Raw genomic sequence first — 16,336 nt, 5'->3', positions numbered from 1 at the left:
GAGACTTTCACCCCACTTGATACCTTCCAAGTTTTCGTCGCCCACGCCTCAATCCCTTCAATTTTCCCCACATCTCGATCAAAACGACCTAGAACAGCTTTTGATTTCTCCATGAAAGTTGAGGCGTGGTAGAGTCGCGACACTAAGAAACGATCAATGCGTACCACAATTCCTTGCCAAAAAGCCAAGAATCTAGCAGCAGAAAACAACAAATGCCGAAGTGAAAGACTCCGACATCAAATAGAGAAGAGAGAAAAGAGAGAAAAGTCAAACATGGTCCATACCTAGTGTGAATTGATGCGTCGATACAGTATAAACCACAGAATCTAAAGAGTAAATATAAAATGCTGACTAATATGTATAAAATGGTAAAAGATGTATACATGGCACACTATAACTAAGGCACAATAAGAAGAATTGGATTGAAACACTGATGAAACCAGGTAGAGTTTCACAAATTTTAAGGGGAAAATATTCTTTTCTATAGTGGTCTTAAGGATTCAATCATAACTAAACTTGAAGAAATCTTATACATATAAATTCAGTAACAAGTAGAGGAATTGCAAAAGTAAAAAATCAGCACCAAAATTCTCGGTTTCTGAGAGAGTATCTGCCACTCTCCTCCTTCAAACTACTGCCTTGGTATTCCAGGGTCCATTTCTCAAACGTACAGTTGATAAAGTCGTAGTAGCCACCATGAATGGAAAGCAACCCTTTTGACACCCTTTCCTTAATCCATGGGTAAGTGAGCAAGTTCAACAATGAACGGTTGAGGGATTCCTGAAAATAAAGGATATATATGGCTTAAACATTTGGGAGGTAAAATTAACATCCCTAACACATTTGTTTTTTTGCAGTCCTATATTTATGTCATAGAAATCAGCTCTCATGACCTACACCAATTTTTTCGGACAGGTCTTGAACATTAAGATATCAATTTTCAGTGTAGTATATCATAGTATAATTGCTAGAGAAAGAATAAAAGGGGTTTCAAATACTTTAACTTTCTCAAGTGGGGAAAGAGAATTGAGATATCATATCTAATATAGTCCGAAGTACGTGTCAGTTTACCACAACTCAGATTTTTTCTTATTCAAGTGATCTTTTATGTTGTAAAGTAACATATAGGATATTGGGTTGATTCATCAAAAATACTTGTATGTCATTATTTTTTGTGAATGAATATCATTTATAACATATCTGCATAACATGCATACATATATATACATATATATATTCATGTCCTCAGCATATTCATATCCCTCTTGTAAGAATTTAGGATCGTGATGCATCTATAACCCCTATCCTTGTCCATACTTCATAGCATCTGATGAAATACCCGCTCTTCCCTCCATAATAACAATGGAGACAGACACATGCAGACACTAAAATTGCAATATTCTGATACCACGTTAATACATATTCTTGTTAAATAAAAAAAGATTACTAGTGACGAAACAAAAATATACAGCACCTTCTCACAGTGTCTGCACTGCTGATCAAAGTTGAGGTTGGAAGTGGCAGCCTTTGTGCTTAACCTTGCATTCTTCCCAACAATTACCCAGCTTCTAATAAAACTACTGGAAAACAAAGATGATAGTACTGAAAAACATAAGTACACTACCCCACACACACATGCACACACAGAGATAGAGAAACATTCAACCATGAGACACTGAAGGAAAAAAAAATACAGATATCGGCAAACCTTGAATTTATTTCATCTTGCATACTCATTAGGGCACGAATGCCCCCACAACAGCTGTGGCCAATGACTAATATATTTTCTACCTGCAGAAAATCACATACTCGTTAATGTTCAAGTGAGAGAGTAGGTGATATCTACTAACACTTCTGACTTGTGAGTTGTGGCTCAATTTGATCTAATGATATTCTAAAGCCAGAGCCATTCCACTCATCAAAATAGAAAATGGAAACTATAAATGGTGTCTTAGTGAAGCATAAAGAGACAATTCAATTGTGAGAAGCATAACTAGGTTACCTTGGCAAGAAACTTACACCCCCCGCTTTGCACCTACATGGGAATTGAAGCCTCAACCTTCTACATCGGAAGGTAAGGAAGTAACATAAGGCTACGGACTTTGGTTTTTAACTTTTAATCATGTGAGTACTGCAAATCACTCATAAAGTGCCCACATAAATCTAAAATGAAAATACATGCTTCTTTATTGGTTACCAAATCTGCTCTTTCTTTCAGCTTACGTAAATTCCTTTCTCCCTCGAATTTTTAGTCTTTTCCGAATTAGCCATGAGATACCAAGGGCTTAGCCCAAGTGGTATCTCCCCCTCCTTCCAAATGGAAGGTTCTCTGACAGGGACAATTATGGGTGTGTATATGTGACTTACCAATCCCAAAACAGAAAGAATTAGCCATTAGATGGATTGCAAAATTTATCAGAATAGTGGCTCGTTGACTTTTTTCACAGCAGTATCCCTATATAACTTGCAGAAACCAAATAGTTTCAGGTTCCCAATGATTCATGAATTCCAAACATAATAACATGTCACCACTGTCCACAGTGAATGGGCAGGCCATACACAACCAATGGTGCCTAGCTACATAATTATTTTTGTGTCAATCAAGAAAAAATAAATAGCAGCATGTCAGTGGATCTGTGAGAATACTTACTTCTAGAGAATTCACAGAAAATTCAAGGGCGGCATTTGTCTCCGAGGGTCCATTCTGCATTTTGAGAGAAAGAGAGAGGCATATACCACTTCAAAAGATTGTTTCAAATATACTCGTTCCAATCATAAATATCTGTTTTGCTATATATAGGCTTATTAATTAGGAGCTGGTGTAAATTCAATAGCAAGCAAATGCGCATATGATACCTCAAACGGAGGCACCAGATTTGCCACATTGCGAACTACAAAGGCTTCTCCTGGTTGAAATCCTAGTATACTGGATGGACAAACCCTAGAGTCCGCACAAGCAATCACCATAAACTGTTCTTGAACTTGTCAGTAAGAAAATTATATACCACATCGACAACAAAATTGAGGCAAATCACCAAAGCAAAGAAACCCAAAATAGTTTCACTATTATATGTATACCACATGGGCAGAAAAAAGTTAATAACTCGGAAACAAAACCCGTTATCACCTTCGGTGCTTGACTCTTGGCAAGATTCTGAAAGCGTTCTAAGTTTTCTCTGATCAAAAAGTACATAATTAATTAGGAGGAGAGTTCTTTCAAGTTAAACAGCATTTAGACTTTTAGAATTATTTGCTGCTTACAAGTATGTATGCTTTTTGAAACTCAGAAATCGATGTTTCATCTCATTGAATACATCACACCCATTTTCAGCTCCAGCTACGCTCGTGTCTTTGTTATTTGTGAGTTCTCGAGTCAGCCCCAAAGGCTCCCTTGAGGCCTTTAATCTCAAAGATGAATTGGGCCTGCAAATGTGAAAGGCAGACATTTGGAGCAGCACAAAACGGATGCCTTAGTGAATCTAGATGCATCAACTAGTTACATAGTTCATATGAATTAAACCGAAATACAGACATTCTTATCTCTTGGAGTCAATCCTGAAGGTTGCAAGGAAGTCTTAATCTTAAAAGGCATGACTTTCCTATAAATTAACCATCAAATAATAAAATTAGAAGCTAGTAATGCATGAATTAGAGACCATTGTAGATATTTAGCTCCTTCATTGAAATAGGAAAAAAAATTGTAGTTGAAGGATAAGGCTGCTAAAACAGAATAATGGAGAACGGTACGGAAGAACAAATCCAGTATCATTAAAACTAAGACACTTGAATGAGAACCACATCTAGGTCAAAAACAAATAATAGAGAGGAAAAAAAGATCCAGTCTCTTGCTTTCATTCTCTGTGGCGACCTTGTGGGCGGGTGTGTGTGAGCGTGTGCAGAGGGCACCAGTAGGCTACCACACTGGGCGAGCTACAGGTGCACAATCCCACATCGTCTGGGTGTGGATGGGGCAAGTGCTATATGTAGATTCAACATCATTCTATGACACAACGCGTTTTAAAGCCGTGATGGCCATGAACCCATCAGAACTCTGTAGTTAAGCGTGCTTAACTTGGAGTAGTACCAGGATGGGTGACCCCTTGGGAAGTCTCTGGTCTGGGTGAGCCAAAAGCAGACAATATTGTGTCTGACCAGGGTGAGGGTCGTTACAAATAGTATCAAAGCCTGACCCAGCCGGAAGTGTGGCCAACGAGGACGTTGGGCCCCAAAGGGGGGGGGGGTTGATTGTGGCGACCTTGTGGGCGGGTGTGTGTGAGCGTGTGCAGAGGGCACCAGTAGGCTACCACACTGGGCAAGGTAGAGGTGCACAATCCCACATCGTCTGGGAGTGGATGGGGCAAATGCTATATGTAGATTCAACACCCTTCTATGACACAATGCGTTTTAAAACCGTGATGGCCATGAACCCATCAGAACTCTGTAATTAAGCGTGCTTAACTTGGAGTAGTACCAGGATAGGTGACCCCCTGAGAAGTCTCTGGTCTGGGTGAGCCAAAAGCGGACAATATTGTGTCTGGCCAGGGTGAGGGTCGTTACATTCTCAATATGAATTTCAAATGTCGGTAGGACAGAAATTCCTGGGTTTTAAAAGTGTAAATCTTTTTGCTGAACTTCAGAAATTTGTGCAGGAAAAGATCAAATATATATAGAGAAGTTAAAAATATATCAACTAAGACATTATCCACAAAACTCAACCAAAGTGTAATCCTCAAACCAATGAAACTATTTCTCAAGAGTTGTTTTAATCACATTTCTTTGTTGTTGACCAACATATACTAAAATATATCATATTAATAATCATCACATATATTCTGTCAAACATTTTAGGGATGGCAAAATTCAACACAACCCACCAACAAGCCTCAAACACAACACGAAGATAGCAGGTTCATGTTGACCTTAATCGTGTTCGTGCCATTATCGTGTCAACCCATTGAACCATTTAATTTATAGTGTCATGTTTTGCAGCTCAACCCGTTTTACCCGATTAGACACGTTTAATTAATTGTGTCATATTCATGTCAAGTCAACCCGATTAACCCATAACCTATTTTAACCCAATTACCATGAACATTTCTATTTTTTTCAATATAAATCCAATATGGATAATTGTATTTTGCCCTTCTTTGTAATTGTATTGTCCCAATTATTCTCATTTTCATATCATTATCTCAATTTTTTCATTATATTTTCATTTTATACTTAATTTAACAAACGCGGGTCGTGTTGTGTTACGTTTTAATAAAGGGTCAAGTTCATATCAAGCGTCCCTAGCTCGATTATGAAACAGGTTTACACAAATTGTCACCCCTGCTGCTTTTACAATTCAATGTACAGTAGCATAATCAAATCAATCGATTACACCAACAGCAATCAAAATCAGCAAGCCACAACCTTAATTGTTCAATATCAATTCAAGTTACAACTTCTATATAACAACAAACCAATTTTAACATTAACAGCAGAAAAAGAAAAGGAAATTAAAAAAAATCTGTATTGTGCAGAACAAACAAACCTACTAGACATTTCAGGGGAAAAGCTCATATCAAGACAGTAATTTCTTGAACTGAGAAAAGAAAATAATGAAAAATTGAAATTAACAAGGACTTACTTGAGTAATCTGAAATGGGTCTGCTCAATTTCCACTGATTCCAACTTGGGACCAAAGATCTGCATTAAGAATCGAAACAAAGCACCAATTGAAGGAAAAAAATACAAACAATTATGTGTAGACTAGAGAGAGAGAGAGAAAAAAAATACAGACTTACTGTAGACGTTGCAGCTGAGGTTCTGGGAAGGTCAATGGAGGACGAATTGGTGAGATAGGCAGATGGAATGAGTGCCTGAGCCATTACAGAGATGTAATTCCAAGGTGGGTGGTCAGTTTTGGAGTGAGAAATCTAGAAAAAAGAAGAAACACTTGTTCATCACATACAGAGAACAAGTGTGTGTGTGTGTGTATATATATAAAGTGGGTTTGGAAAGTTGTGGTAGTGTGAGCTTTGTGGTGGATGGATCGAAGAACACTTGTTGCTCTCCAAGAAAGACGGAGAAACCAATGTCAGATCCCAACTGCTTCTTTATTAGCCGCCAACTAAGCTTTAATTCTTTTTCTGTTTTTTTTTCCCCCTTTCGGCGATGGGCAACTAATACTCCCTGTTTGAAATTTGAAGCCTCAATCTTAGACCTCAATTTTCAGATAGATACATCACGCAGCAGGTTAAGATATTAATGACAAACAAAAAAATAAAAAAAAAGTTATTGATGATAACATTTAATTTTATTGATATACATTTAAAAATAAATAAATGAGAGAACAATACCCGTTACAAGAGAAAGAAAAAGGAAACAACTTTGTATTTTCAATCAATTGTGAAAAAAAAAAATGAAAATGGAGAGGAAAAAAAAAGTTAATAACTCGGAAACAACTTTGTACTTTTAATCAATTGTTTGAAAAAGATAATGGCAACAAAGGAAAAGAAATAATTCTGCCTTTAAATTTTGAAAGGGGGGACCATGTAATTGCAAACCAAGTAAAATAAAATTCCTGAATTAGAATTTTGAATTAGGTGCTCCCAAATATAGTTTAATTATTTTTGTTTTATGTGGTAATAAAAAAAATCATGAATTTACTCATCACAAAACAATAGAAGCAATTAATAATAAAAAATAAAAAAATAAAAAATAGAAGGAAAAAGAAAAGAAGGAAGAGATACAACGTGTTATCACCAACACCCCTTGTCTCATTCCTTACACATTTCACTTTTGGATAAGAAAACAATGTTCCAGATTAAGACAAGAAGCTCGTATTCATTTGAATTTGGACATTTTACAGAGCCCAATGGGCTAGGGGATCTGTTTCTGTACGTTCATGGTTGGTCTCCTGGCCCAAGCTGTAATAATAAACAATGATTACTCACACGGGAATGATTTTTTTTAATTAGCTTAAGTCTTGTAAATTTAGCAATTCACTGCAAGTAATTGGCAAGTAACCGGTGTAATAATTATTTTTCATAAACCATATATATTCACCCAATCAAAATACACACTATTTCAGCTGGTTAAGAAAAGATATTATACTCGTATATTTTAATCCAACCCTGACCTCATACTTGATGTCATGCTAATACCAGATCAAATTAGCTGAAATCAGTAACTACCTCTCTTTTTCCTCTTTTTTTTCTCTTATTATTATTATTGCTTTTTTCCAGGCAATAGCCATAAAGTACTTTAATATACAACTTTTTCAAAATAAAAAATAAATAAAAATTTGACTTTTCCTTTATAAGAAAATATTATCACAATTTAGAATACATTCTATAAAAAGCACCCGACAAAATTTGATTAGTCTATCTCGCAGTTATCTCCCTGTTTCCTAAACTAAGTCAGACCCACATTTAAAGCAGCCTACCAAATTGGGCTTTTGATCAATTGCCAAGCTATGGCCAGACATTGCTAGGCCACACGCATAACTATGGTTGATTTGTGTCCCCACTCTTTCAATTTAGTAAGAAATTGAACATAGAGCGTGAAAACGAGCGAATTATGTAACTAAAGTCTGACCTACATTATCTAGATGTACCAATCTATAATTCATATATTATTGTCAATCAATTAATATATATAAAATAAAATAATAAAGGGCAAACCGACCCTGAAAGTTCCCGCCATTGCAAAATCTCAAGTGTTTTTTTGTCAAAATGGAACAATCTTACCGTTGCACCAATGCTTGCCCTCATTTGCAAGGTCAATCAAGTATACAAAAATATAGGCTCGCCCTCATCTCACAAAAATTTAGTCAATTTCTAACATAGGCAGTGATCAAAAAATAATTTGTTGAAATTGCATGATTATATATGAGTGGTACCATAGTATCTGAAATTATAAAATGACCAGACTATCCAAATTTAAATGCTCAGTCCACTAGCATCACAACTCACAAATGGAATAGTTGGCTGACTCAGAATTGAGATCTGCAATAAACTGAATCTTCTTAGTATAAACCATTAGACAACTGATATCAATTCATTTGCCTTATTATGAGGAAACTCATTCAGGAAACTGAAGGCTTGCCAATAAAAAAAATTTTTAAAAAAAAATAGGAAAATACCGTGTGAACACATTTTAAACCATCAATAATGTAAAACAAACAAATTAATCACCCCAATTGCATATAATCAGTAGTGAAACAGCTTCCACAATTCAATGGAATGCCTCATCAGAGTGCAAAAAATTGAGATGGCAAGAATGATGCATTACACTTTCTCGGTGACAGAACATCCTCGTCCGAGAGAAAATATGACCTAATCCTGCTATAACAGATAATCAGCTTATGCAGATCACACCTTAATATGCAGCCATCAGTACTAAAATGAACTAGAAACACTATTTGTTGAAATTCTCTGACATGGAGTAAGAAAATGTGTTCAATCACAAAAGCACAAAAAGTTTACCTTCTCATTGAACTATCACATGTATAGCAAAGAGGAAGATCAGGATAATAATATTTTGGTCTTTATTGATTTAGATACTCATCAGCTTAAACGTCCGCCGGGGGGGGGGGGGGGCGGGGGGGGGGGGGGGGGGTAATATTAGCAATTTATTTCACATGCATTTCATGAATTGACCAAACATAGATAGCAAATGATGATATCTAATGCAGATAGATTCAAGAAATTTACTACAAGATTATTTCCTCCAAGCCAATCTCATATCATGTAACCATGAAACGTAGGCTGCAAAAGTAGACAAAAAGCTACATAAAATAGAGGTAGACGAACTACGAATAAGATCCGATATAGACTTTAAGTTAGCAACAGTGACAGATTCGGATCAGAGGAACCTGAAGGAGGAAACTTAGAGCATGTAAGAAGGGCAGCATTAAACCATATTGCAGCTCCCCCTTTCACTCCATTCTTTAATATCCCAAAATAAAAAATAAAAAGAATGGAAGTTTGTATTGTCAAGGGTGCAGAATCTAGAAAGTAGCATTTAAAATAAAACTACGAATTACAAAAGCTCAAGCACATAATCTAACAATAACTAAACATCTACAGCATATTTTTCAGAGCATTAAAATCCAACATTGGGTATCCATTTTACTTGCATAAACTATATAATGAAAACTTGTTCACGCGTATTCATGGTTGGGAAATTATATTATTGATCTCAACAAATTGACTTGTGTGATTAACAACTGTACGAGTTGCTCCACCCTAAAATTGCACAGGACGAAATGTTAACATCAACCTGGTCCATTCTAACAGTAAATATTTTTAACCACCATGTAATGCTCAGTAATACAGTATATATAACTAAAAGTCAATGGTAAGCAAATCATGAGTGTGAATTCTTCACTAAAATTGTATCAAGAAGCATCAATTCTGACAACAAATTGCACATCATTCACAGCTTTGCAGCAGGCCATGGAAAGGGGGGGGGGGGGGGGGGGGGGGGGGGGGGGGGGGGGGGGTGTTTGTGTTGACTGGATTTCATGCAAATTCTAGATTGGTTTTTGTTATCAAAGTGAACTTCACTCCATTTGTCAATCTGTACATGCGCCAGAAATTCCACTTGTCTGAAAAGTATATAGGAATGTATTTTTCGGGTTAGAGAGGAATTACGATACATGGAATCAAGTACATGTGTCGTGTACAGGTATGTTATGTATCCACACATCGGATGTGCGAGATCCCCAAACAAAAGGACACATGGATAGTACTAAATATTCATTTTATTTAATATTTTTATTATATTTTCTAGAGTAATGTCTTTCTATAACATAGTGCTCAATATAGGTATTTCACTCTTCTTTTTTTGATAAATAAGATTGTATTAGAAAGCGATCAAAAGAGGACTCCATCCCAAGAAAACTACACAAGGCCAAAAAAGGGCCTCTAAACTCTCAAAGAGCACAAAAAATCATATATCCCCTCCAAGGATCTATAATTTCTCCCTACAACCCAACAAAAAGAGTGGAAAAGATGGAGAACTTCAGCATAGGAATAGAAGTTTCCTTTCCTTCAAAGGACCACATGTTCCTTTCAAGCCATAAAACACCACTAGACGCACAAAGGCATAGTCCTCCAAATGTCACTGACTTGGACCCCCACTATACATCCTCTCCAAGCCTCAACAAAACCCCTCGAAGACCTGGGCATAACGCACTGAACCCCAAACAAACCTAACATCAAGTCCCAACAGTCCCTGGCCACATGACAATGCAAAAGGAAACGATCAACAGTCTCCTCATCACAAAGGCACATGCAACAACAGTTGAGGACAATCTGGTTTCTTCTCTTCAAATTGTCTTGAGTCGAGATCTTCCCCAAGACATGATTCCAAGCAAAGAAAACCACTTTTAAAGGGGCTTTCGACCGCTAAACTGCCTTCCACATAAACGAAACCCTTGGCCCCTCCATAAGACGTCTATAGAAGGACCAAACATCAAAATGCCGCTGAGAAGCAGAGACCCACCTCCAGGAATCCGAAACTCCACCCATAATTTCCTGACGATATAGCAACTCCAAAAAACCGCAAGCATCCTCAATCTCCCAATCCTGAAAGTGCCTCGTGAAGTGAACATCCCAAGACAATCTCCCAATATCAAGGCAATAGCAGTCAACCACCATGGCCTGTCTATTCGCAACAATTCTATAAAGACGAGGGAAAGTGAGAACGAGAGAGCGATCCCCACACCAAACATCCTCTAAAAAACGAATCCTCCTACCACCCCTGAGGCAAAATCTGATGTGATTGGAAAAATCATTCCAACCCTTCCTAATGGATTTCCAAACCCCCACACCACCTGGAGAGCGCAACTCAAGAGAATTCCAACCTCCACTCCCCTCCCCAAAATGACTCACAACCACTCTCCTCCATAGCTTGTGCCTCTCCACCTCAAAATGCCAAAGCCATTTCCCTAAGAGGGCTTTGTTGAAAAGAGCCAATCTTCTAATTTCCAAACCTCCACTTCTGACTAGACTGCAAACCTGATCCCATCGAACCAGATGAAATTTGAATTCCTCCCCCAATCCCCCCAAAGAAAGTTTTGTTGTCCTCTCAATCCTCTCAGTCACGGAAGAGGGGATCCGAAAAAGAGAGAGAAAATAGGTAGGGAGGCTTAACAGCGTGCTTTTCATTAAAGTGACCCTTCCACCCTTATAAAGATACTACTTTTTCCAACCAGCCATCCTCCTCTCAAACCTGTCCACCACAAGATCCCAACATCCCAGTCTCCTAGAAGCCACCCCTAGGGGCAATCCCAAATCGGGGATGGGAAATGAACCAATATTACAACCAAGACAGTCAGCTAAAGTAGCAATCTCAGGAACCTCCCTAACCGGCACCAAAACACTCTTCCCCACTTTCACTTTCAAGCCAAACCCAACTTGGAAGTTGGAACCAAATCAAGATACATCTCAGAAGTTGAGGACACCACCGCATCACAAAAAACTAAAGTGTCATCAGCAAACATCAAGTGAGAGACCTGACTAACAGCATCCCTCACAACCCTGAACCCTCTCAGAACACCTAGTTCCAACGCCCTTCTCAATAATCTACTGAGAGCCTCCATCACAATAAGGAAGAGAAAGGGAGAAAGCGGATCCTGTTGCCTCAAACCCCTCAAGCTATGAAAAAATCCCGTTGGAGCTCCATTCACAAGAACCGAGAAACGCACACTAGAAATGAAAAACTCGATCCAACTCCTCCATTTTTCACCAAACCCCATCCTCTCCAACAAATAGAGAAGGAAACTCCAACTAACGTGGTCATACGCCTTCTCAATGTCCAATTTGCATAGAACACCTGGGACCCACAGTTCAATCTGGAATCCACACATTCACCTACAATAAGCACCGATTCAAGAATCTGGTGACCTGGAACAAAGGCATTTTGAGAGTCAAAAACGACCCCATCCAAAACTCTCCTTAATCTCAAAGCAAGGACCTTGGTAATCAATTTAAAGATGCCTTCGACCAAACTGATAGGGCAAAAATCCCGAACGTCCCCCCCCCCCCCCCCCCCCCCCCCCCCCCTCTTAAGAATGAGAGCAATTAAAGAAGCATTCAGACTTTTCTCAAAATGGCCGCGAGTATGAAAAGTGCCCATCACCTCCCTTCTAACCACCTCCCAGCTCTCAAGGAGGAATCTCATGGAGAAATTGTCGGGACCCCGGGCTTTATCCCTATTACAACTCCTCAAAGCCTTCAATACTTCCTCTTCAAAGAAGGACTCCAAGCTGATGCATTCCTCTCCAGAAATAGAGTCAAACTGAAGCCCCCCAAGCAAAGGTCTCCAACAAGAGGTTTTTGTGAAAAACTTCTGGTAAAAAGCAACAATCCCTCTGCAAACCTACTATTCTTTCCAAAGCAACTCCCCTTCTACCCTTATCCTCCCAATATGATTACCCCTTCTATGAGCATTGACAAGACGATGAAAAATCTTCGTATTATTGTCAACCTCTTTTAGCCACAAGGCTCTAGACTTTTGCCTCCACGAAATCTCTTCCATAATAGCAATCTCAACTATCTCTGCTTGGCACTCCAACCTCCTGTTCCTCAAGGACTCCTCCAGGTCCCCTGCCCCTCCTTTTGATCGATTTCTGCAATCTTGGAGAAAGCTCGATTCTTCCTCCATTCCAAATTTCCAAAAACCTCTCTGTTCCATTTCTTGAAGTCTTTTTTTAATAGCCTCAATTTACCCGCAAGAATATAACTTGGAGTGCCAACCAGCCCATACCCCTCCCACCAAGAGCGTAGCCTGTCACTGAAATTTTCTGCAAGAAGCCACATATTCTCAAATCTAAAGGGAGATCGTTTACTCCGCGTCCCACCACAATCCACAAGGGAATATGGTCGGAGGTAGGACGAGCCAACACCGCCTGAACCACAACTGGAAACTTCTCCTCCCAATCCCCGGATACAAGGAATATGTCCAAGCAAGAGAGAGTAGGAGACAATTTGCCACTGGACTAAATGAATGAGGCTCCTTCCAAAGGCAAATCAATCAACTGAAAATCATTAATAAAGACTGAGAACTGCTCCATATCGGCATATCCGAAGTCCACCGTCCCCCGTTGACCTTTCTAAGGGAGAGCACACAACATCAAAGTCCCCTCCAACACACCAAGGCAAGAACCATCTCCTCCTAAAAGAGCCGAGCTCCTCCCAAAACAGATGACGCACATTATCCTATGTTGGGCCATAAACATCCGAAAAAACCCATTGGAAGCCATCCTCCTCCAAAGAGAAGACACACGACAATGAGAACCTTCCTTCCCAAGAATCCACCAAACAAACCCATCTTCTGTCCCACAAAACAAGAATACCCCCGAAAGAAAACAAATATTTTGCCATATACATGGCTAAAAGAGGTATTGCATTAATTCTTATTGGTAAACAAATCTTTCAATGACAAACCCAATTCGAATCAACAAGCGCCTTCGTTTCCAACCTTGACCCCATTTGCAAACACCCCATTCAACAAAAGCCTAACCTAGAAAACCTCCTTGCAAGGTTGTTCTCAAGGAAAGGCGATGCCAATCATCGGAAGGAAGGAACCTTTCTATGAATCACTTTGCCCTCAAAATTCTCTCTCTAAATACAAAGATGCTGCTTCGGATTGTTGATGTGGAGTCCCTTTCCGGTGTTTGACAGGGAGGCACTGGGAGGTCTTATGATATTAATTACTCAAGGAAGAACCAGCTCCTAGATCTCAACTCTATATTCATGAAATCTTTTCTGGAACAATTAATATCATAAGACCTCCTAATGCCTCCCTGTCAAACACCGGAAAGGGACTCCACATCAACCTGCAGAGAGTGAATCCGAAGCAGCATCTTTGTATTTAGAGACAGAATTTTGAAGGCAGAGTGATTCGAGAGGGTTCCTTCCAATGATTGGCATCGCCTTTCCTTGAGAACCACCTTGCAAGGAGGTTTTCTAGGGTTAGGGTTTTGTTGAATGGGGTGTTTGCAAATGGGGTCAAGGTTGGAAATGAAGGTGCTTGTCGATTAAAGATTTGTTTACCAATACATATTAATACAATACCACTTCTGTCCGCCCCGCCCCATTGCCATTCCTACTTCTGTCCCACTTTTATATCACTCTTTTTAAAGTAATAATATAGTGAATTTGAATGATTGGATATGTTTTTTTGGGTGCATGTCCAACCAAAAGTGTTGAACACATATCTCATATCCATGTCCAAGTAATATGTGTTCAACACGTGTACTTTACCTAATTTTGAAGAGTCCATTTAAATAGTAGAGGAGGAGAAGAAGGAGAGAAAGACTGAAAAGGAGAATTTGATAATTGTAGGGCTTCTAAACCTCCTCTCCTATTTATATTTGACAGAGTTTGTCTTAGTTTGGTACTTTTGTTAACAGTGTTGTTTTCTTTGGGGCATTATTGAAATTTGTTAATTTTTTTAAGATATAATAAAAGGGGAGGCGTAGAAACCCTACATCCATCATATTCTATTCCTTAATCCCTCATCTTCCTCTTCTTTTCTTCTTCTCCTTGCTATCACTATAAACGCATATGCACAAATTTCAACTTGGTATCAGAGCTTGCAAATTGAAGCCAATACCTTAGTGTCTTCATCAGGACTAGTTGACAATAGCACCCAAAGGCTGACATCATGCTGAAATCAGCATTTGCAGGTCAAGAAACACATGGACTGACTCGCCTGAATTTTTTGGAAATTATGGTGCTGTTTTTTATTCATGCTGAAGTCTGATTAGAGTTTTCCATTTTCGAATGTCTTTCAGAGTTCGGCCCAGATTTTTTTGAGCTGTTGTTTGGGGTAATTTTGGTTGCTTTTGTTGTTTGAAACCCATCCTAGTTGGTGCATATAGTGTGGAAAAGGGGTTGTGCACTGTTTGTTGGTTGATTAATTGCATTTTGGAAATTTTATTGGCTCATCGGTGGTCGGTCAAGGCAGACAACCTGAATTTTTTGGCTGCTGGAGCTATATCTTTTGGCTGCTGGAGACAAATCTGACCCCTATTATGCTTCTAAAGCTTCCGAAATTTGTTTGGATGCTTGTTTCTTTCAGGATCTGACCTTGAACTCAACATTTAACCTTCATTCAACTTACTTTCTAGTATTTCAATGTTTTTGCCTCAGAATTTTAGAAGCAAGTCCTGTTTCTGGTTTCACATCGATTTTGGTCATCTATTTTTTGGTTCAATTTTCATCACCCATGGCTGACGATAAACCAAAGACCATCAAGGATAATGATATGCCTAAGTCGATTACTACGAAGAAGCTGAATGGTGTTAACCATCTTGCTTGGGCACACGCCGTTCATGATGTCTCTCCTTTTCTGCTCACGCCTTGTGTATTTGGTTGAGTTGCATTTGTTCACATCTCAGACCCAATGACGCAAAATTACAGTATTGCCCTTAACAAACAAAATAAATTCTATCAACTCTAACAAGTAATAATGATGACACCATATCAAACCAAAAATACCAAAAACAAAGGCAAACAACAAAATTTGATATCGTTAACAAAAATGGAGATCAACGTATTGAATTCAAATCTGTAAATAACAGAATTATATGACTTACCAATCTAAGCAACGCATTATGTTTTGAGCATGTTCCATAACTGCAGAGTTAGTATCTCCATGGAGTAGTGTCAAGACCTTTGCAATGTCATCTAATACACTTTTATTTGTGAGAACAGGCAACAAGATAATGAAAATCAATGGAAAGTGCAAGAAATCACTGTTTATAATCTTATTTATCTGTTTCTTTGTTTATGTCACTTTCTTTTTCTTTTTCTAAATCCATGGTCAAATAGCATTCAGTATCAGGTCCATATATGACAATAGTAACATGAAACTTTAGTTGCATAGTTAGTTGAAGGTCAACAATTAGGTTAGTCAAACCCACAAAATCTGTAGAACTAAATCAAAAAAGCCTGCCGACAGGCAGAAGATCAGTAACTAATTTTGCTCTCAGTTACTGATGACGGGGTAAAAGCAAATGTTGAAGTATAAATGTTCGGGAAAAAATAATTTGTATCCCATCCTGCCCGCTGTGGCACCACATCATGATGACTAAAAGGAAGCATGTAGTAAACTCCTAGATAACCAGTATTAACTCCCTCTACAGCCACAATTGGGTACAGGAAAATTCGCCTAATTGAATGGTCTTTTACCCATATAAGTATCTTTTTAATCTTCAACATTTAATATAAAAGAAAAACAAAAGATTAAATTGCTTAAAGGATAAAAGAAATAAGAACCATGACAAACAAACATTCACACAGCATGTCTGCAGGTTTTGAATTAACCAAGGAAG

General features: G+C 38.4%; 1 protein-coding gene across 3 annotated transcripts; it reads right to left on the bottom strand.

Annotated features, from left to right (window-relative positions):
* Window positions 1–398: 398 nt before the first annotated feature.
* Window positions 399–6,220, bottom strand: LOC132300253 (beta carbonic anhydrase 5, chloroplastic-like). 3 transcript variants are annotated; one of them, XM_059797269.1, is made up of 10 exons: window positions 5,786–5,897; window positions 5,633–5,691; window positions 3,533–3,599; window positions 3,262–3,423; window positions 3,128–3,176; window positions 2,857–2,970; window positions 2,651–2,704; window positions 1,709–1,791; window positions 1,475–1,580; window positions 399–780 (listed from the first exon to the last, which is right to left on the bottom strand). In XM_059797269.1, coding segments are annotated over exons 3-10 (774 nt in total). In that variant the 5' UTR covers window positions 3,535–3,599; window positions 5,633–5,691; window positions 5,786–5,897; the 3' UTR covers window positions 399–576. The 3 variants fall into 3 exon arrangements, with proteins under 3 accessions (XP_059653252.1, XP_059653251.1, XP_059653250.1); XM_059797268.1 differs by lacking the exon at window positions 3,533–3,599 and having other exon boundaries at window positions 1,475–1,577; window positions 5,790–6,220; XM_059797267.1 differs by lacking the exon at window positions 3,533–3,599 and having other exon boundaries at window positions 5,790–6,218.
* Between the last annotated feature and the right edge of the window lie 10,116 nt (window positions 6,221–16,336).

Source organism: Cornus florida, unplaced genomic scaffold, assembly GCF_030987335.1.
Source record: "Cornus florida cultivar Cherokee Brave unplaced genomic scaffold, ASM3098733v1 CherokeeBrave_3.0.0_Hap2_Chr03, whole genome shotgun sequence".
Lineage (NCBI taxonomy): Eukaryota > Viridiplantae > Streptophyta > Magnoliopsida > Cornales > Cornaceae > Cornus > Cornus florida.
The sequence above is the reverse complement of the archived record's forward strand: the minus strand, read 5'-3'. Positions and strand labels throughout refer to the sequence as shown.